This window comes from Cervus elaphus, chromosome 27 (genome assembly GCF_910594005.1).
Source record: "Cervus elaphus chromosome 27, mCerEla1.1, whole genome shotgun sequence".
NCBI lineage: Eukaryota > Metazoa > Chordata > Mammalia > Artiodactyla > Cervidae > Cervus > Cervus elaphus.
In genome coordinates, this window is record NC_057841.1 from 9055940 (window position 1) to 9078037 (window position 22098).

A 22098-nucleotide genomic window follows, 5' to 3' on the forward strand; every position below is an offset into this window, starting at 1 on the left:
GGCGCCTGGTCTCATTCTGATGTGGAATGGCGGGAGGGGAAAGGCGGGTGGGTGGGGAGAACGTCCTGACTGCCACCCCCCTCCTCCCCAAAGCCTTGGAGGCTGATGGCACAGACCTCTCTGAAAAGGGAATGCCGCTCCCTGAGGCCTTCCTCTAACGCTACATACTCGGTTCCTCCATGTGCTCGGGACAGAGCTCACGCGGCCGACCCCCGCGCCTGACGCCGTGTCTCCTCTCCTGCAGCCAGTTTCACACGGACACGCGGCTGCGTGGAGTGAGATGCGCGGGCACTCATTCCTCCGGAGGCTCCACTTTTACTGTTAATTCTGGCAACACAGACTGAGACCAAATAACCCTCCGGCTCAGGTTTCAATTTTGAAGGATTTTAATATAGAGATGGAACATCGTAAGGGAAAGAAAGGTCTTGAAAACAGGACGGGATGTGCCCGAGACAGCACGGATCGGGAAGGCTGCCCTCGAGGCCCCAGGCCTGGGATGGGATGCTCCGAGCGGGCACAACCATGACTTGGGGACAGAGGCAGGGCCAGGAGACCCTGAACCCCGCTTCAGCCCTTGTGGACACCATCCAGCACTTTGTATGGAGGAATGTGTGCTATCTTCTGGAGACCAACTCACGCTGACCACCAGGGGGCAGTCAGCTCATCCAGGGTCGCTGACAGGCCCCGGGCCTGACCGCTTATCCATCTTGAGACCATCTTGAGATGGGGCGGGGGCGCTCTCACGTCCGCGCTGGAAGTCTGCAGAACCTGACAGAGGGGAGGAGCGGTGGGCGGTCCCGAGAGGCGGGGGAGCGCGCAGGGGTGGTGGGGCGGCGCTCAGTCCTTCAGCTGGGACACTTCGTACAGGTACGCGGCCAGCATCTTGGTCCCCTCGATGTAGTTGCGCCTGGCCGGGAGAATGGGGGTCAGTGGCGGGCGCCCGAGCTCTGAGCCCACGCGCGCGTTCCTTTCGGGAGTGGAGGCCCGGCGCCCTGGCTTGCTGGTCCCGAATGCTCCAGCCCAGTTGGTTCTCAAGCCCAGCCCAGCACGCCATCGGGACCAGCCCTGATCCTGGCCTCCTGGACTACGGGCTACCCCGGGACTCAGTGCAGCGCCTCTCCTAGACCACAGCACCGCCTCCCCCCCGCCAAGGTCTCTGGCCTTCCCCCAGCCCTCCGGCAGGGTCTGTCTTTGCTCTCAGCAGCCCCCCACGCTGCAGGCAGACCCTCTTTTCCGTGCTCACCGATTGAGCTTCTCGTTCTGGGAGTGCGCTCCGTCGTCTGCCGAGCCCACGGGCAGCAGCATGACGTTCTTCCCCGTAGCCTCCTGGAACGTCAGCGTCACCGGGATGCTGCCGCCTTCCCTGGTCAAGTCCGGCTCGACACCAAACACTGAGGAGGACAGAACAAAAGAAACGGAGCTTTAGGGGCCCTCCACACATCCACTGGCCGGCAACCCCGAACCCAGGCCCTCTGCAAGCGGCTCCGCTCCCAGGGTGGGAGGCGGCATGGCCCAGCCTGTCTCCAGGGGTGCATCCCACCTGTCTTCAGGGCTTTCCTCCCAGCCAGGTAGTGAGGGTGGTTGAAGTCGGACACCCAGGGCTTCCCGCCATGGCCCATGTACACCTTGAACTTGTTGGGACTGTGAAGCTCAGCAAACTTCTTGGTCAAGTAGCTCGTAACCTGAACCATAGACAGGAAGGACAACGTCTCACAAGCCTGGCCTCTCTGGTCCAGGGGTGGGGATCCACTCTGAGACAAGTCTCCCCGGGGCGGGTCTACCCTGGGTCTATGAGGGGGCTCCACCGGGTCTATGAGGGTCTACATGAGGTCTATGAGAGGTCTTCACTGGGTCTATGAGGGGTCTACACGGGGTCTATACAGGGTCTATGTGAGTCTACACTAGGTCTATGAGGGTCTACACTGGGTCTACGAGGGTCTACACTGGGTCTATGAGGGTCTACACGGGGTCTACAGTGAGTCTGTGGGTGAACACTGGGTCTCATCTCCTTCCCCGGTCCTCTCCCCTCTGGACCGCACCCCCTCCTCCCCCAGCCCTCTCTGTTGCTCACCATGGACCAGACCCTGGACTCTCACCACAACATATTCAGCCCAGAGTCAGCCTTTGCTTCAAAGCCTTAGAATGAGGTCAGAGATCAAATTTTAGCACGCCTCAGCAGGGACAAAGGTCGTGCACGGGGGATGCTGTTTTATTTAGCATATCTCTGATTTATTTGTTTATCTCTGATTAGGATCTGACCTGCTTATTCTAGAGATGGCTGAGCTGGGGAGCACCAGGGGTGGGGCTGTGTGGGGGAGGCGAGCACTCTTCCCTGTCCGGGGGCCCCTGGGGCCCTCAGTGACCATCTCCTCAGGCACAGCAGCCCTCCTCGCACCCCCGTGTCTACATGCCTGCTCGCTGACCACTTCCGGAGTCATATTCGGGACGAGTCGGATGGAGAACTTGCCGACCACCTTGCGTGGAATCACAGTCTTGGCCCCTGACCCGGAGAAGGCACCTTCGATGCCATGGAGAGACAGGGATGGGTAACGCCATCTGTGCATCAGGATGTCCTTCTGCAGAGAGACAGCCACCGGTCAGGGGTCAGCACTGCATATCAGGGGTCAGCACTGCGGGTCAGGGGTCAGCACCATTGGTCAGGGGTCAGGACCGTGGGTCAGCAGTCAGCACCGGCTGGTCAGGCGTCCCCACTGGCTTGTCAGGGGTCCCCACTGTGGGTTGGGGGATTCCCCATTGTGACTCGGGGGTCAGCACCAGCTTGTCAGGGGTCAGCATTGCCAACAGCAGTCAGCACTGTGGGTCAGGGTCAGCACCAGCTGCTTGTGGGGGAGACCAGGCGGCTGGGGAACTGCATGCCCAGAGGGAGGCGGCACTGATCCAGCAGGGCCGCTGGGTGAGCTGGCCCCCAAGGCAGCTGGCGAGCTCCTCTTGCTTCCCCAGAGCCTGCGGCTATAGGTACTTAGAGCTGGAATTTATATCCAGACCTGATTCTCCCAACAGGTAAGTAAACATTCTGTGCAATCAGTCTCCACCTTGGCACCTGGCTCTCTGGGAAACAGTGAGACATCCCTGGGCAGATGGGCCATTTCCCGGCATGTGCAAACCAGGAGAAGCTCCCCCTCTGCAGGCGGCCTGGTCCCCGGGGTGTCACAGGCGGTCCCTGACATGTTAGGGAGCTCCCAGCTCCCAGCCTGGGGCGTCTTGCCCGCTGACATCGGCAGCATCTGGCGCTCACGTGACCAGGGTATGCCCGGGTCTGTCCAGCCTGCAGCCCCCTCCCCGGGGCCCCAGGGCTGCGCGCAGTGCGAGCCTGGCAGGTGGGGGGCACCTTGCAGTCATGCAGGAGGGTCCTGGCGCCCACGTCCCGGGTGTACTCCTCCAGGTCAAAGTCGATCTTATCGTAGAGCTCCAGCTCCTCCTCGGTCACCGGGGCCACGGCCTCACTGATGCCGGGGATGAGGATCTTCCCCTTCTTGTCCATCAGGCAGCCTGGGTGGTGGGCGAGTGGGGGTGAGCGGAAGCACCTGTGCCACCTGTCATCCGTTACCGTGACAACCCGGGAGGGCGTGGGGCCGCCTCCCATTTAAGGTAAAGAGATGGCCACAGAGACGGCAGCGGAACCACCCGCGGTCACAGGGCAGGACACACACAGAGCAAACTGGCTCCCGCCGGCCTGTCCACCGTCAGGCCCCTGTTTCCCTTCTGATGCCCCTTCCCTAAGAAGCTACCTACTCCCGTGCTGAGAAGGGAAAACCCAGTGAGACAGAGCGCACTCCAGGCCCAGGAAAGTCGGCTCCATGTATGACACACGCCGCCCACAGGGGAGGGAAACGTGACTCAGCACACCGTGGGTGAGGCCAGGCGCCCGGTGGGGCGGAGAGCGAGCCTCACAGGAGATCCGCCATGGCCAACGGACAGCCAACTGGGCCAGAGCAACCCCCTGCAGGAAGGGGAGACACCACCGCGTCCAGGGCAAGGATGGCCGTGATTCTACCGACCCGAGGCGGGGTCTGATGACCAGGGGACAGGGGTGGGGAGGGAAGGGGAGGCAGACATGAACCACGTGGGCCTGTCAGAAGGAGCAGCCAGAGAGGGAGGGAGAGAAGACCCCCGAATCGCTGCAGGGGCCCACTCGCGCTCACCCATCAGCATGATGAGGTCGGTCATGGCCTCATGCACAGAGCCGCCGTACACGCCGGAGTGCAGGTCCCTGTCGCTGCATTCCACCTGCGGACACACGGGCCGCTCTGCCGGCTGCTCTCCGGAGCTCGCCCTCACTCCTCGGCGGGAGACCGGCAGAGGAGGCTCACACGGCACGTTCCGAAATCAGCCTGCTGCCCCCCAGGCCCGGCCAGGCGCTCCCTAAATCACAAGGCTCTGGCCGCAACCAGAGACCCTCCTGGGGGAGGCGCGGCCCGTGCGCACCTCGATGAAGAAGTAGCAGATGCCCCGCAGTCCGTAGGTGATGCAGGGCTTGTTCTTGCCCAGCCAGTAGTTGTCGGAGATGCACACGTAGTCCACGTCCTTGAAGAACGCGTCCTTCTGGGCGAAGATCAGCGCATCCAGGCCCTCGGAGCCCGACTCCTCCATGCCCTCCAGGCAGAAGCGGACGTTGACCGGGACTTCCTGGGAGGGGGCGGTGAAGGAGGCAGTCAGCGCGCACCGATTTTATTTCTTAGAACAACGGACAGGAAGCCACCAAGTGTTGTGAAAACGTGCATTTCAAATACCCGACTGACTTTCCCCGCGCTGACCACGGGGTGGGCAAGGAGGGCTGGCAGAGACCCTCTGCCCCAGCGCCGGGCTGCCAGGACACGGGCCTGGCCCCGGCCGGTCACCTGCAAGGACTGCTTCCCGGGGGCCCCCAGCCCGATTGCGCGGCTCACTCGCAGGGTTTCTGCCAGCACCCAGCACAGATCAGGCGTCTCTGGCAAAGCTGAGCTGCTTGAAGACAGAGGCCGGGACACAAACCTGGCTGGAGCCTCCATCCGAATTGTGGTAGCCATGCCGTGCACCCCTGGAAGGAGTGAGCGGGCGGGCACCTTCCTCCTGCACGACCCGGCCCTCCACCCAGCGCGGGCCCCCCTCCTCCAGAGCGGACAGCGACTCTGAGAGGCCGCCGCCTCCTGCTCCGCTCCGGGGGGGTTTCCAGGTCTCCCCTGCGCTGTGCCCTGAGGCGGGTGGCCCCCTTCCACAGGTGAGACCATGGAGCTGCACCTGAGTGAGCTGATGCTAAAGGCCATGGCCGGTCAGCCCACGTGCACTCCGGTCTGTGGGGTCCCAGCTCAGAGCCCCCGCGGAAGCGCCGCTCACCACACGCCCCGCCCCTCCGCCTCTCCAGGGGCACAGGGGTGCGCTGGGGGCTGGGTCTGCGAACCGACGCCCCTCCCCTAGGCCACCAGACCCCAGGGCCCCTGAGCACAGCACGTTTGAACCCTTTTCAGATCTACCCCTCCACGTCCTGACAAAAACGCTTCTTATCTTATCGCAAGATAAGAGCAAGATGCAGAAACTGTCTATACGTTATGATCACAACTAGATTAAAAAGAATTCTTGAAAAGATGGGTAAGTAAGAGAATAATAGGAAGTAAGGGGTCTGTCCGCTATCACAGCCTGGGTCCCCTGCAGGCGAGCACCTCCTCCCCAGGCACGGTCTGTGCCCGGAGCTATCGCCTCCCCTGCTGGCTGCATCCCTGCTGAGTCACCAACGGGGTGACCTTAGAACAACCATAAACCACTGCATCTTCAGTGTTTCCTAAAACTAGAAAACAGGCTATGAAGCGGAGCGTGGCCCAGCTGCCCTGATGCCGCTGCGGGGGGCAGGGGTGGGGGTGGGTCGGAGTGTGATCTTAGATCTTTACAGCTGTTCCGGGAACAGAAAGCCCCACCGCGCACCACCAGATGGAACGGGTGAAGGGGGTGGCGGGGCGTGGGCCACGTACCTGCTTGGTTTTCTGGAAGGCTTCCAGGGCGTTGATCCAGCCGGCCACCGGCCCCTTGTCATCAGTGGCTCCTCTCCCGTACAGTTTGCCTAGAATAGCAATCAGCAGGTTCACTGGGTGATGGTCACAGGCCGGGGGGCGGGGGTTGGGGTGAGGTGGGGTGGGGGGTGGGGGGCAGGGGTGGTGGTGCGGGGAAGGCAGATGAGCAGGGTGAGATGAGAGTAACCTCTGGGTGCTGCCTGGGGCAGGGTGGGGAGCAGGTTGCCTCTGGTAGCGGCAGGGAGGGGACCAGGGGACAAGAAGGGGGATGGGCGGAGCGCGGGGGGCCAGCCTCTCGACTAGGGACGAGATGGCAAGTGCACTGCAGGGACCACGTGAGCCGTGATGACCTGACTGCCCCTGCGCCGCTGGGGAGGACTCAACAGAAATGCAACATGTCCCGAGGAAAGGTTTCAATTAAAGACAGCCTGGACTCGGCCCAAGGGGACAAGGTACACACAAGGGGCTGCTCCACGGGGCCAAAGGCCGCATCCGGTGTGGAAAAGTGAAGGTTCAGAGATGAAGGTGGGGCGGGGGCGGGGTCAGGGAAATGCTGACGCTTCCCCTAGAGTCGGGCTGGATTCAGGTCCGGGGTTGGGGGCCACGCTGGCTCAGTTCAGGCCAGGCTTCCTGGGAAAACGGTGGCAGGTGCGGGAAGCCCAGCGTGCCCAAGGCCACGGAGACCAGGCTCTGCTGGGAAAGTAAGGCTACCTGGCGTTTCAAGGACCGAGCACAGACGTGAAGCTTCCAGAACCCGATTTCTAGGTTCCGTGAAAATAGCTAGTTCTGGAGAGATGGAAACCAACAGGCCGGGCTGCACTTCCTGAAGCCTGTAGTCACAGGCCCCCTCCTCCAGGGAGCGGCGTACCGTCTCGCTCCACCAGGGTGAAGGGCTCGCTGTCCCAGCCATCCTCCAGGGCCGCTGGCTGCACGTCCAGGTGGCCATAGATGCACACCGTCTTCTTCTGCGGGTCGGAGCCCAGCTTGCCGAGTAAAATGGGCGGAAGCGGGATCTCGGAGCCATCAGGGAGCTGGGGATGGGGAGGGGAGGCCATGGGGGATGGTCCTTGGTCAAGGAGCGCGGGGCTAACCCCAGTCTCCCATACACAGACAAGGTAACGCATGAGAACCCGCTGTGGAGTGCAGCGGACTCTATTCAGTGCTCTGCGGTGACCAGAGGGATGTATGTGTACCTATAGCTGCTTCACTTTGCTGTACGAGAGAAACCAACACAACATTGGAAAGCAACTATACACCACTTTAAAAAAGGAGAGAGTGGGGTTTACAGCAGGTGCTATCAGCACGCCCCGGGCAAGTGTATCTGTTCTCATCAATCACCCTCTATTGCAGAGCTCAATATCACATCATTCCACTGAGTTAATAATTAACAAGAATATATGTCCCCATAATCCAGAGCACAGTGACAATTATGTTTATAACTGTAGGCAACCTGCTCAATTTTTAAAAGATGATCTTTAAAAATGCTCAGTTGAGTCCGACTCTTTGCAACCCAATGGACCACAGCGTGCCAGGCTCCTCTGTCTGTGGGATTCTCCAGGCAAGGACACTGGAGTGGGCTGCCATTTCCTTCTCCAGGAAAAATACATTGCTAAGGTGTGCGTGCTCAGTCGGAATAGTTTCGCCTGTTTTAAAGTAACAACTCTTAAAAATTATTTGCCACCTAGGTTTTTTTTTTTTTTTTAGCATATTAGGAAAAAGGGAGAGGAAGCAAGACAAGTATGCTCCTAACAGAAAACAACTGCAGGAATACTGGTCTGTCCTCTCACAGTGAGGAGTGGGGAAAGTGCCAGGAAGTTGCAAGATATCTTAAGTAACCTTAAATTAACTGTTGGGTCTATAGTCAGCAGAAGCCTCACACGCAAACTGGATTTGGAATCAGAAGGCCCAGACTGTAACCTCCTTTGCCATGGACCTACTACTGCTTCCCAGGGAGACAGAGCCTGTCTGAGCCTCTGGGTCCTTCCATTTATGAGAAGAGCAGACCGGGCTGAACGCCCACTCCTAAAATCCCAGGACTGTGATTTCAAAGGACACATAAATCATCAGACAAGAGAACCAAGATAAACCAAACCCAGTCAGCCCTGCAACATAAAGGAGTATTACAAACGCTGAAAATGCAAGGCACGAAACATGTAGTTAACACGGGGCTGACATCATCTGAAACGAAAACAGCAGAATAAGGTACCACACAGTGAGATCACTTATTCAAGTTAGAATCTGTCAGATTCCTGCATTAAAACACAACTGAGCCCTGTGTCCCACACCTAAAGTCACTCTTTCCCAGGAACCGAGTCATGAAAAAAGCACTGTTTTATCAATCGTGACACTGGGGACACAGTGGGTGTGAGTGAGTGGGCATCTTCATTAGTTTTGCAGCTAATGGGCACAGTGTACCTTCCTGGTCTGAAGGCTGCCTGGCTCTGGGGGAGGAACTTCAGCTCATGTAGGAAGGACCATTCTGTTCACTTCCTCTTGGATAACCCTCAACAGTTCCCCTCCCTGGAAGAACAGGACGGGTATCGTGAATCTCGGTCCACTCTGACTTCAGAAGCCACCCAGTTTAGCATCCAAGTCAGGCCACCTTTGCTTGTTTGAAAGACCAGCGAGTTGGGCTTCCCTGGTGGGTCAGTGGTAAAAGAACCTGCCTGCTAATTTGGGAGACACAGGTTTGGTCCCTGGTCCTGCAAGATCCCATGTGCTACAAGCCCATGTGCTACAACTACTGAGCCTGTGTCCAGAGCCCAGGAGCCAAAACCACTGAAGCCCGTGCACCCTAAAGCCCGTGCTCTGCAGCCAGGGTAGCCACCGCGGTAAGACGCCTGTGCACCTCGACTCGAGAGCAACCCTGCTCACCTCAACTAGAGAAGAGCCCGCGCAGCAACCAAGACGCAGTGCAATCAAAAATAAACAAATACATAAATTATTAAGAAACAATAAAGGCCAGTGATTTATCTGCAGCAAAGCCTTCAGAACTTGTGAGGACCTGCCGAGTCCTGCCAACCCCTCAGTAAAGCTCCCGACCCGGCCCGCCGCCCACCTTCTGGGTCCCGATGTCCACCAGCTCCACAGAGCCACCCAGCTGCTTGATGTCGGCGGCTGCCACCTCCATCATCCTGCGGATCTCGCCTCTCTTCTCTGGCCACGCTGACACGCTCTGGATGGCCACCCATTCTGCAAGCTTCTGTGGGTGGAGAACAAGCAAAAGGGACTTGGAAAAGCTGCTCTGGGAGGGAGGAAGGTGCTCACAGGTGGGCCATCTTCAGGCCCACAGAGCTCACTCGCTACCTGTCCACTCCATCTGGATCCCACTGCCCAGATATGGGGGAAGAGATCTGTGGTGCCTACTTTCTGTTTAAGATATAAGGACTGTTTGCACTGACCCCATATCAAGGACTATACAAAATGACAGGAGACTCATTAACCACCAAGCACAATGTGGTTGCAAGACATGTAAGTTTTTTTTTATGAAATGTGTAAAAGTTTCATAAACACGTTTATATCTGATTCTGACAAAATTGAAATTGAAAGATACAGAAAATACCCAATATCTTCACAGTTCAAGTTGCCTTATTTATCATCCTGAGAATGGCCATGTTCTCTAAAATAGAATTTTTCAAATGAGAACTCGAAAGATTTCACCTGAAATATGTCTACCAAAGGTGATTTTAAAGCATGGCTCTTTACATTAACATCAAGAAACAGATTAACATATAAGATTACAGAATGATTTAAAACATGCAATGTAAGGTAGTTCTTTATATCTACCACAAGAACAAACAAAAATCCTGAATTAGCTTTGCTGTTTCTAGAAACATGTATTAAGAGTTTCTATCAAAAGCCGAAAGAGTAACTTACATACTGTAATGAGAAAGCAGAGGAAAAGACCTCTCGACAATATACAATTTAAGTTACCTTTTTTTTTGGTTGGGGGGCAAGACTTAACATCTACTCAAACATGCAGCAGAGTACTGGTAACTATATTCACCATGCAGTGCACTGGATGCCCAGAATTTATTCATCCCGTAACAGGTCTGAACCCTTAGGCCAAACCCCCATCTCCCCATCCCTTGGTCCCTAGCAACCAGGGTTCAACTCTCCGCTTCTCTGAGTTCAACTTTTTCAGATTCCACATGTAAGTGAGATCACACTAGCATCTGTCTTTCTCTGCCTAGACAGCATTTTTAATACTCGATTAGAACAGCACCAATCATATTAGCTCCTTGGAAGTTTCTCTGGGTCCCATGGGATTAAACTGGATCTGAACAGTCACTAAACGTTCCCTCACCTTAACATAGCGATCTTGATTTTCATCCACGTACTTAAACAGGGTGGTGAGGGCCGACATCTTTCAACCAGACCGCAGACCCTGGAGACTCCTGGAAGGCAGAAGAACCTGTCAGTGCTGCCTCGAGACAGGGCCCGACTGATCCCCAGACCCGGGAGGCACTTGTTAAGGATCATAAATTGCACCCCGCCCCGACAGCACAGGACACGGCCGTCACGAGGGCTCCAGGAAGTGAACTCAGCAGAGACAACGGCTCGGGAAAGCAATCAGAGGCTCAGGCTGATCTCCATTCTTTCTTTTTTTCTTTTTTTTTCAGAAGGAAATACACCCAGGAATTGTGTGACAGAATGGCAGGTAACTGAAGCAAGGGCCTGAGTTGAAGACAATCTGATATAATTAAAAGCAGGTACTTTCCAGGAGTACTGATATACCACTGTTCTTAACACTTTTTAAAAAAACTTAATTTTACTCTCAAAGCACATAGAGAACTTGCCACTTACTATCACCACAGAGGAAAGAATCACTCCAAGGTGCTCAGCAAAAATGTCACATGTGTCTCTACACCGCAAACCAACAGCATAGCACCCAAGATCCAAGGAGAGGAACATGGGTTCAGGTTAAGGAAACCGACAGCCCAGGCCCAGAAACGGCCAGGACAGCGTGTGAAAGTCCACCGGGGCCTGATGAGGGAACAGAGACGTCCACCTCCCCAGGTGCATTTTCGAACGTCCAGCTTCTGTGTGAGACCAAACACATCCTGCTCCACCTTACTGACACAGGGGAGAAGGTGCCACTTGACTCTCCATCTTTAAAAACTGGAACCCACGCGAGATAAAGAAAATCCCAGAACTGGGACTTTCAGAGGGGGTTCCCCTCGCTCCTTCCAAGTAACAACTCAGCTTCCATCACGTGGCAAGATTCAAGCCTCAGCAGTGACTGAGAAGAGCTCAGGGACCAGGAGCAAACTCAGCACCGCAGAGACGGGAAGTATTTCAGAACTGCGGCTCAGAGTCACAAGACCCTGCCAACTGATCTCTGGAGGAGACACCAGACAGGCACCCATGTATGGACACACTGTCGTTAAAGAGTATCTTTTTCTCAGTTTAGGACTTTGAAGTCATTTCTAAACAGAAAGAAGTGAAAGTATTACCTGCTCAGTCCTGTCTGACTCTTTGTGACTCCATGGACTGTAACCCAACAGGCTCCTCTGTCCATGGGATTCTCCAGGCAAGAATACTGGAGTAGGTGGCCATGCCCTTCTCTAGGGGATCTTTCTGACCCAGGAATTGAACCCTGGTCTACGGCACTGTAGGCAGATTCTTTACCGTCAGAGCCATGAGGAGCTCTAAACAGACGAGGGACTTAATTCAGTATCATAAAGTCTGGTAGCAGACTGTGGATATGCAGTGAGAGTTCAGTAAGGAAAATCCTCTTCCAACATCAGCGACAGAGCACACAGACCTCCCAGCCAACTCAGGTTGTTTCAGCTGAGGATCTTATCTCAATGCTGCGGCTGCTGCCGCTAGGTCGCTTCAGTCGTGTCTGACTCTGTGCGACCCCATAGACAGCAGCCCACCAGGCTCCGCCGTCCCTGGGATTCTCCAGGCAAGAATACTGGAGTGGGTTACCATTTCCTTATTCAATGCATGAAAGTGAAAAGTGAAAGTGAAGTCGCTCAGTCATGTCCGACTCCTACCGACCCCATGGACTGCAGCCTACCAGGCTCCTCCGCCCATGGGATTTTCCAGGCAAGAGTACTGGAGTCGGTTGCCGTTGCCTTCTCCCATATCTCAATGACGGGGTCATAAATGCTGAGGCACTGCACATAAGTCAAAGTTTTCAATCACAAAAGAAACTATTTAGCAGGAAAATACGCTACATCAGGTACTTTTCATTTCAGTTTCTGGTCATTAAATAGCACGCTCCATGTGATCCCACGCTCACTATGATAAGTTCTCATTAATACCATGTTCTTTGTGGCCTGATTAAGCAATGGCCTTCCAGCTAAAGTCAAAGATGGAACTATCAAAGCTGCACTTCTTCTTCTTCTTCTTTTTTTAAACCAAAGGAGAGTAAACAGAGACCAGATTGTTCAGCACGGCCTGCCACCTCACCAGGCCGGGTGAAAAGCTACTGCTGTTCTGAACTGCTCACCCAGAGGGGTGGGGCCGGGTCCATTTCTCCCTCCCACTCACAGTTCCAGTTTTTCCTGTTTCACTACTGCCAGCACCAAATCCATTAAGTGGGACCACTTTTATTTGTCCCGGTGAACCACACTGACAAGGGTAAAAGTCCTGAGCTGGAGGGAATAAAAGCAAGTATTACCAAATCGAAGAGTGCCAGGCACACTGCACTCTTGGAATCTAAGATTCTAGGGAGAAACAGCCTCGGCAGTGAACTAGTCTGAGAGGAAGGAGTGACAGGGTGGCACCCGGGACCATCCAGTGACACCTATAAAAGATTCCTTCAGTTATGAGTGCCCCATCCTGTCCTGCATTAACTCAAGACACAGGAAGAGACTTAACACATACCAGAATCGTGGCTTTAAGTCTGCGTAAAAAACCACTAAAACGGGGCGGAACCCTCTAGTTTGTCCAATCGCAAACATACAGGTCTACAAAATGACCCTCGGCCACTCCTCCCTGCCAACACCAGGGACGACAAAGGCATGCAGAAACCTCCACCAGATCGCTGCGTCAGCACCAGGATCCCGTGCGGGCGGCGGGGGCGGGTCGGAGGCCCTGACCGCGAGGATCAGGGTCTCAAGGACTCAGTGTAGGCCGACCGGGAACCAAGCATCACCGCACCTGACCGGTGGGAAGGCGGACGCTGCCTTAGAGCAACCTTCCGGCCTCAAGTGCGGGCGGGGGGCTAGAGACCCCCGACTCCGGGCCTCTGCCCCGCGGGCGCAGCACCAATCTTCGGCCACCGCCAAGGGCTCCGCGGGGAGAGCCAGGCTTTCGTTCTCTGCGGGCCTCGCCGCGGGAGGGTCAACAGGCCGGCGCGCCCCCCGCAGTCCCAGAGCCCCGACCTCCGAGCGGAGCGGGCTGCGTTTTGACCCAACACCCTCTCCTGCCATTTGGGACCGCCACGCGCCGGCCCTCGGGGCGGGCCGGCATCAGCGGCTCCCCAACCGCGCCCGGCCTCCCCTGCTTCTCCGGAGGCGGCCCGCGGCCCCACATCCCGGCATCGCGTCCCGCTCCCGCCGCCCTCAGGGGCCTCTCCGCCCGGAGAAGGCCGCTCACCCGCCAGCAGCTGCAGCGCCGGTTCCGCACCACGTGTCCCGGCCACGCCCCCCGGGACGGGCCCGCCCCCGCCGGGCCCGCCCCGCCCGCCAATCCCGGATCCCTTCCGGAAGAGCCGGAGTCGCCCCGCCCCCGCCCCCGTGCCGTCCATCAATCCTGGGCCTTTCTGGGAATAGCGTCGCCCCGCCCTGCCGTCGCCCCGCCCTTCACCACGCGGTACGTGACTGCGGCGGGGCGGGGCTGAAACCAGGGAGGCGGGGCTGAAGCCGGGGAGGCGGGGCTGAAGCCCGGGAGGCTGGGCAGGGATGGGGCGGGGCTGCAGCCGGGGAGGCGGGGCTCCAGAGCACCTGCCCGGGTGGTGACCTTCCTCTACCCACTGGTGCCTCCACGATGAGGTTTGAGAGGTGGTCTTTGGTGCAGGGGCGTCTGAGGTTGGGGCGCCCACACCCCCCCCCCCACGAACCCTCAGGCTTTGGGAGAGGAAAAAAAAAACCCCAGACCTCCCGCCGACAGTCTGATTCCCGCGGTCCATCTCCTAAGGGACGTGCGGAGCTTGCAGCGGTTTCACGCTTTGCCACTTGTTTCGCCAGTACCATGACTGAGAGAGGAAATGTTTTAGTATTTAAATTCAGTAATCACAGGGACTAATGAAGGAAGTAGAGCCACTTTTACTTATTGAGCGTCTGCTGTCTTTTCAACCCCTCCAAGGATCCTTGGGGGTACGATTATCTGTTAGAGTGGTGGTGGTGTTCAGTCGTCCAGTCGTGTCCGACTCTTTGCGACCCATGGACCGAGCACGCCAGGCCTCCCTGTCCTTCACGGTCTCCCGGAGTTTGCCCAAGTTCACATCCACTGCATCGGTGATGCCGTCCAACCGTCTCATCCGCTGATGCCTTCTTCTCCTTCCGTTAGAGTACTACCCCCCATATTTGGCCAAACTTTTACCGCCCCTACATTCTGTATTGTTGTAATAACAAGTTTAATGGTTGCAAGAGATGAAGTTTCCCACATACTGTAAATATGTTATAAAATTTTATTAGAAAATTTACCTAAATTTTAACATGGTTTGTTTTTCCTTCAAAATCCTGTTTCTATCCATATCTCTCACAGAATTTTGTCAAGTTGTAACACGTATCTACCTGAGTGATAGCTGCTCAGTCATGCCTGACTTTTTGCAACCCCATGGACTGTAGCCTTCCAGGCTCCTCTGTTCATGGAATTCTCCAGGCAAGATTACTGGAGTGGGTTGGAGTGGGTTGCATTTCCTTCTCCAGGGGCTCTTCCTGACCCAGAGATCCTGCATTGCAGGAGAGTCTTTACTATCTGAGCCACCAGGGAAGCCTACTATTAAGAGACATTTCTAAGTATAAAGACAGGTCAACTTAAAAAGTATCAGCAGATACATGCTTGACTTTATCTTACAATCTATAAATAATACATTAGAATATGTAATGAATCCATACACCTTTTCCAAAGGAATACCCAAGATGGAAGTAGCAATAAAGTTATAAATGACATTCATCAATCAGATGAAATAACTTAGATGAAGCTTTTCTCTGTACAAAAGATGGGGACTGGGCAAGTGGTCAGGAAGGAAATATAATGTGCTTTTAACTTTGTATGAAAAATAATGTTCAGTTCCACATTGTTGAACATAGTTCTGTTTTCACCAAATAAATCCTCTACTTCAAGTTACTGCCCGAAAGCTTTATTAAAACTCCGCGTCTGGCCTTTGTTTTGGAATCTGTTACTTTTGTTGCCACCTCCTGATCTCTGTCCTTTGGAGCTTCTACTTCTTTCCCGCTGTCCCTTGACACCTCGGTCGCCCTCGCGCTGTCCCCTAAAGCCTCGGTTGCCTTCCCGCTGTCCTTGGAAGTTGCAATATCCTTCCGTGGACCTTTTAGCTCTGGTTGCTCCGTGGCCACAGAAAGCTGCCAGCGCTGTGAATCATGCCACTCTTCCTGTACTTCCGTTACTGATGCAGTAGGGATATCAAAGAAAACACCCTGCTTTCCTTTGAGAAAGACCATTCCCTTCACTTTGGAATCAATATCCTCACCCAGCTGCTTTTTAAGTTCTTTCCAAGCATAACTAATGTTTTGTGTTTCAATTGAGCACCACAAGATCATGGTCACAAAGCCCGCTTCTGAGTTGATCAAGGAGCGCTGGTCTACCGACGTGGCACCGGAAATGTGGGCCAGGGCTGCTGCCAGGGCTTCCACAGGTCCCTTCTCCTCAATCAGCTTCTCAGCTGATTGCTTGAAGTGACCGATTACAGTGGGAGGTACAGAGTCCAAGAGCCTGATAGCATCTTTGCTAGAAGCTTTTATTATCTCTGTTGCAGAAGGAACACCTATTCATTTAAATTTAATTCCTGCTTTTTGCTCCACTTGGACTAACTGGTATTCTTCTTTGTGCTGGTAAAAGCAGATGCAAACCCCAGTTCTCCCAGCTCTGCCTGTTTGCCCAGAATGATGAATGTAGGATTCAACATCCTTTGGTGGAGAACTTTGAACAACCAGATCAACCTCGGGGATGCCTAACCCCTGTGCAGCAACATCGTTTGCAACCATAACTCCAAAATCACCATTTCTAAAACCTCTCAGGGTGATTTCCCTTTGCTTCTGTGGAATGCCTCTGTGTAACGACTGGGCATCCTGTCTTACAGCCACAGTCTGTGACAACTCCTGGGCTTCTTTCTTCGTTTCACAAAATATGATAGTGCACCCTTGAAAACCACTGTACACTCAGATCACACCTCCAATAAGTGTTGCCCTCTGAGTCCAGTGGCACTTGATAGCCAGATGATCTACAGTTATTGCCGTTTTCTGTGTCTTTTTACCATTCAGGTCCACTTGTTCATATGTAGATTTCATGTATTTCTTAGCAACATTATACACCCAATAGGGGCAAGTTGCAGAAAAAAGCAATGTTTGGGGATTGTCTTCTGAATCTTTCTCGTATGCTACACATAAAATTTCTTCCACTTGATCAGCAAAGCCCATATCCAACATCTGGTCAACTTCATCCAGGACAACATGCTTAAGTTTGGTGAGATCTAGCTTGCCATTCTGCAGGTGGTCTTTGATACGACCTGGTGTCCCAATCAGAATATCGATCCCATTCCTCATGTGTTCAGTTTGTCCTCCATAGGGAGTTCCACCATAAAAACAAGCCACTGCCAGCTTTTTTGTGATGTCACTGAAGTCTCTGCTTACTTGACTTGCCAACTCCTTTGTGGGTGCAAGAACCCACAAAGTACCCGAGGGGCACACCTCTCTTCCAGTCTTGCAGGTCTCCAAGAAGTTTCTCAACCAAAGGGATAGCCAGGAGAATGTCTTTCCAGTTCCTGTCTGCGCCTGTGCAATCAAATCCCTCCCACCATAGACATGGTGAAACGTCTTTGCTTGTATAGGAAACAGGAAGGTCACCCCACGGGCTTTGAGAAGTTTAATCATTTCTTCAGATATGGGGAAATTAGAGGAAGCTTCTTCTTTTTGCCCCACAGTCATTCCTGCTCAAACTCACTGTTTTCTTCACTGGCAGTTTCCTTGGAGTTGTAGTTAGGTCCAAAGTCAGGGGATCCATTCTTGAGGTTGGGGCTTTTCTCTCGAATTTCTCCATTTATTTCTTTTTCTTTCTTCATCTTTTTGGGCTCAGGTGCACCCAATTCTTCCTCAGAAGGCTCTTCATTTTTTTATAACATTTTTAGTTTTAGGAGAAACAACTGTCTTTTCACAGGGCTCTTTTGATTTTTTCAAACTTGTGGTTTTAGGAGAAATAGTCTCATCTTGAGCTGGCTTCTCTTTCTTTTTTGCCTTTTTAGATTTAGGAGAATCCACATCAACCTTGGAAGGCTCTGCTTTCTTTTTAACCTTTTTAGTTTTGGGAGAAATAATTTCTTCCTTTTCTTCTGCTGCCTCTTCAGTCTTACTAGATTTTCGCTTCTCTTTTTACCTTTCTTCTCAATTTGTTTTCACGGCATCTCCACTTTTGCCATGGCTGCGTCTGACTCCAAATCCACGTCTTTTATTGATAATGCTATCATACTTTGCAACAGAATATGTATAAAATTTAAATTAGTATTTACTTCCCTATAACTAGAAAGTTCTAAGTGTTAAACTTTTTCTTCTGGGTTAAATCACTCCAGACAGCGATTGTAGTCGTGAAATTAACACAGTTGCTCCTTGGAAGGAAAGCTATGACCACCCTAGGCAGTGTGTTTAAAAGCAAAGAGAATGCTTTGTCAACAAAGGTCCGTCTAGTCAAAGCTATCGTTTTTCCATTAGTCATGTATGGATGTGAGAGTTGGACCTAAAGAAGGCTGAGCTCCAAAAAACTGATGCTTTTGAACTGTGGTGTTGGAGAAGACTCTTGAGAGTCCCTTGGACTGCAAGGAGATCAAACCAGTCAATCCTAAAGGAAATCAACCCTGAATATTCACTGGAAGGACTGATGCTGAAGCTGAAGCTCCAATACTGTGGCCACCTAATGCGAAGAGCTGACTTACTGGAAAAGACCTGATGCTGGGAAAGATCGAAGGCAAAAGGAGAAGAGGGCAGCAGAGGATAAGATGGTTGGTTGGCATCACCGACTTCAGTGGACATGAATCTAAGCAAATTCCAGGATGTAGTGAAGCACAGGGAAGTCTGCTGGCATGCTGCAGTCCATGGGGTCGCAAAGAGTCGCACATGACTTAGCGACTGAACAACAACAATAACAAATTCTCATTACAATTATTAGTAATACACGATTGATAAAATTCTACATATGTGTAGGAACATATATGCTTTGGTAAAGAATTTTTAGCAACTTAAAGTAATTTATTGGAAATGAATCCTTTACTCATATCTATTAAGTTTTTAAAAAATTAATTTAGGTATCTATAAATGAGATTATTGCTAGAATGAGACAGGATTAGGTGAAAATACAGCAAAAAGGTGATTTAGAGTAGAATCCATAACACATTACCTGTTTACTAAAATGTTATGGGCATGTGGTGAAAATTAATAAGGTCAAAGAGGAAATAAAAAATGAATATGCATTTACAGTACCTAATTTGGCAAGAGTTAATGAAAATGTTTGTCCTGAAAATCTGAATAAAAGTTAAGAAAATGCAAATTTTATTCTTGATATTGAACTCTTTTACTGGGAAATACAATGTTAATTGTCAGAGGTGGAACTTTCTACCTCTTGCCCCTAGAAATAAAGCAAAATATGCAACAGACAGGTGGTCTTGAGTGAGGAGGTGTTCTCCAATAACATACTTTCAAACTGCATTTCAAACTGTCCCTTTGTCTGGAGCAGTTTAGCACTTAGAACAGTGCCCGGTGTTGAGTGTCTGGGTCTGTTCCGGCTGCTGTAGCAGAATGCCACAGGCTGGGTGGCTTATAAACAACAAGAATTTATTTCTCACAGCTCTGGAGGCTGTTAGTCCCAGCTCTAGGTGTTATCAGGTGTGTGTCTGCTGACAGCCCACTTCCTGGTTCACGTGTGCGCTGCGTCTCTTCAGTCGTGTCCCCAGGGTCTCTTTGCGACCCCAGGGTAGCCCACCAGGGTCCTCTGTCCATGGGCTTCTTCAGGCAAGAATACTGGAGTGGGTTGCCGTGCCCTCCTCCAGGGGATCCTCCTGACCTCATCTCTTATGTCTCCCACGTCGGCAGGCAGGTTCTTTACCACTTGCGCCGCCTGGGAAGCCTATCCCAGTTCATACATGCCATCTTTTCGATATAACCTCACATGGCAGAAAGCTCTCTGGGGTCTTCTATTAAAGACACTAAACCCATTCACGACGGTTTTGCCCTGATGTCCTTATCACCTTACAAAAGGCCCAGATACGTCCAAATACCATCCCTTGGGGTATTAGGTCTCGACACATGAATTTTGGGGGCGCACAAACCTTCGGTCTGGGTCCCTCTGAGTGTCTTGTAAAGGGGAGCAGGAAGACAAGAAGGAAGGCCAGCAGAGGGCGCCACTGCCGGCGGCGTCCCAGGTTTACTTGCTCTAGGAGAGAGAACACGTGGAATCGGGGCAGCTGGGAATTAGTGCCCTTAAACCTTTCCGAACCCTCCGTTCAGTCTTTTTGTGCCCATGGGGGTCTCAGTCTGAAGACTGCGATGAGCTAGTATTTAAACCTAAGGGCGCACAGCTGGGAATCTCCAGCAGGTGGCGCTGCAAGCCCGCCCTTGGTAAAGGAGGCTTTGCGGCCTGCTTGGTCTCCCGTGGACAGAGGAGCCTGGTGGCTACAGTCCATGGGGTCGCAAAGAGTCGGATACGACTGAGCGACCTCACTGGTCTGGACAACTCTGATCTTTGTTTAAGGAGCTACGTAAGCAAGTTTCTCTTCTCTGCTGGATTTTTGGGGGAACAGGGACACTGTAAGAGAAAATAAAGAATGAGGTATGTGGAGGGATACTTCATGAAGAGAAATGATGTGACTTCTGAGAACTTAGGGAGTACAAGCATTATGAAAGTTACTGTCGATTACAGATCCATTGATAAAACACTAGATCCTGCTTCCAATCACCACAATTTTCTGTTGACCCACCAGTGGCACATCACTCCAGGGTAAGGGCCATGCCCCGTGTGTCTTCTGAGCCCTGGGTTAGGCCTTTAGCTCGAGGGGGCGGGAGAACACGCAGGTGCTAAGATGGAAGGGGCTTTGTAGAGGGGGCGCCCACAGACTGCTGGGGGCATGCACGGCCACGGCCCCTGGATGCTGGTGTCCACCCTAAAGGCCCAGCAGTTACCCGAGCCACAGCACTCGTGCCTTCGGTTCCTGCTCTGCGTGAGTCTGCGTCCACTTTCTACTTGGACTCTGAGAATTCACTTCCTTTGTCTCAAGTTGAAATTTGTCAAAAGACAGCATTTGATTGGTTTAGCAAGCCACCACGAGGAGTCAATTTCTCTGCCAGGAAGAAGGCCCGGCCGGGTTCTATCCAGGCCAGCAGCCCGCATGCTGATGGCTGCTTCTGGGTCATGCACCCCACCAGGTGCGACCCCAGCCTGGCCAAGGGGGCGACATCACAGCTCAGCCTGGCGCTCTGTGCTGCAGGGGCTGAGATGGACGCGGTCTGCCTGGGACCATGGACGGGGCATCACCAGGGGCCCCGCTGGCCCGTCCTGCTCCCAGCGCACAGGCACGGAATAGAAGAACCTTTTAGCCGGTGGAACTCTGGAGCGGCCTGCTCCAGCTCTCCGGTGATTCTGGCAGAAGTGGCAGCAGTTTCCATCCCGTGTGGGGTCAGGTCAGGATGCCATCTCTGCATCTGAAAACACAGAACTGCCCTTCTCTTCAGGACAAAATCTCCCCCTGACTTAGCACCAACTTCCTGACTCATGGTTTCCAAGAAGGCAGTTTCATCCAAGAATCTAGAGGTGCCAACCTGGGTAGAGAGGTATGAGCAGAAGTGTAAGCGACAGCTTTTAAGTCACTGCTTTGAAGGAAACTCCAATTATTCCGATGACTCCAGCCCCAAATAAACAACAGTTAGAGCAGCAGCAGCAGCTGCCAAGTCTGGTCTTCACTTTTTAAATCAGCATTTCCTGCTCTCTGGCCCATAACGATATGACACCTTAACTAGGAGTATATTTAAGAATATCATTTTAGTGAATTCATAAAAACCCCTGCCATTTGCTCTTCTAACCCAACGAAATCTATGTTGACTATGCCAAAGATTTTCAAGGTCAAAGAGCTTGAAAGAGCTTCAAGATGTAAGACTCTGCTGTTCCCACCAGTGTTTATGAGCTTTCTACAGTGAAACCATCGTGGGGAACTGGAACAGTATCCATGTGCCACGTTTACATTCAGAGCCACGGTTCTGGCTCTTGCCCCATGCCGTCATGTCCAGATCCTCAGGGCAGTCTCCTGTGCTTTATGGAATGTATTCTGAGCCACGTAGTTCTCACTGGAGACCGAGTTCGGCTATCGGTGTGTCAGGTTAGGGCTGAATTTTCTGCTTTCTTTTAAACGATTTAGCTCGCTTTCTGGCTGGGCTGGGTCCTCCTCACTGCGTGCCCTTTCCCCCAGCTGCGGCGAGTGCAGCCCGCTCTCTAGCGGTGACACGCAGGTTCCTCATCGCGCTCTTGTTCGCAGGCTCTGGGGCACACGGGCTTCAGAAGTTCCAGTTCCGGGGCTCGCGAGCACAGGCTCAGTAATTGTGGCCCGTGGGCTTAGTTGCTCCGTGGCATGTGGAATCTCCCCAGATCAGGGATCAAACCTGTGTCTCCTGCATTGGCAGGTGGATTCTTTACCACTGAGCCACCAGGGAAGCTCTGAATTTTCTTTTTTAATGTTTGCCTTTTCAGAAATGGTTTTGTTGATGATCTCAATTGCCACACAGATCTTCATGTTGTAACACTTTTGGAAAGAGTGTTCTGAAAATCACAGCTGTGTCACAACCACACAAAGCTGTAACTGAGAACACCAAATGTGGGTCACAAGCCCTGAATTAGTCTAGTGCCTGGCACGCAGCGGGTGCTCACTAAACATGGAGAGTGAGTGGACAAAGGTATGGACAGATAAAGCTATTCTTCCTTTTGTTCT

The 22098-nt window shown here is 53.0% G+C and overlaps 1 protein-coding gene and 1 pseudogene across 3 annotated transcripts; both read right to left on the reverse strand.

Annotated features, from left to right (window-relative positions):
- Positions 1–363: 363 nt before the first annotated feature.
- Positions 364–13622, reverse strand: CNDP2 (carnosine dipeptidase 2). Of its 3 annotated transcripts, none has more exons than XM_043889232.1 (12): positions 13554–13622; positions 10309–10399; positions 9061–9204; positions 6871–7033; positions 5964–6052; positions 4447–4647; positions 4164–4248; positions 3350–3510; positions 2412–2576; positions 1541–1682; positions 1244–1391; positions 364–907 (listed from the first exon to the last, which is right to left on the reverse strand). In XM_043889232.1, the coding sequence occupies exons 2-12, from the start codon at positions 10366–10368 to the stop codon at positions 838–840; spliced, it is 1428 nt and encodes a 475-aa protein (XP_043745167.1). In that variant the 5' UTR covers positions 10369–10399; positions 13554–13622; the 3' UTR covers positions 364–837. The 3 variants fall into 3 exon arrangements, with proteins under 3 accessions (XP_043745167.1, XP_043745168.1, XP_043745166.1); XM_043889233.1 differs by lacking the exon at positions 13554–13622 and adding an exon at positions 13116–13253; XM_043889231.1 differs by lacking the exon at positions 13554–13622 and having other exon boundaries at positions 10309–10582.
- A 1623-nt stretch (positions 13623–15245) lies between these two features.
- Positions 15246–17699, reverse strand: LOC122684924 (annotated as a pseudogene).
- Positions 17700–22098: the final 4399 nt, after the last annotated feature.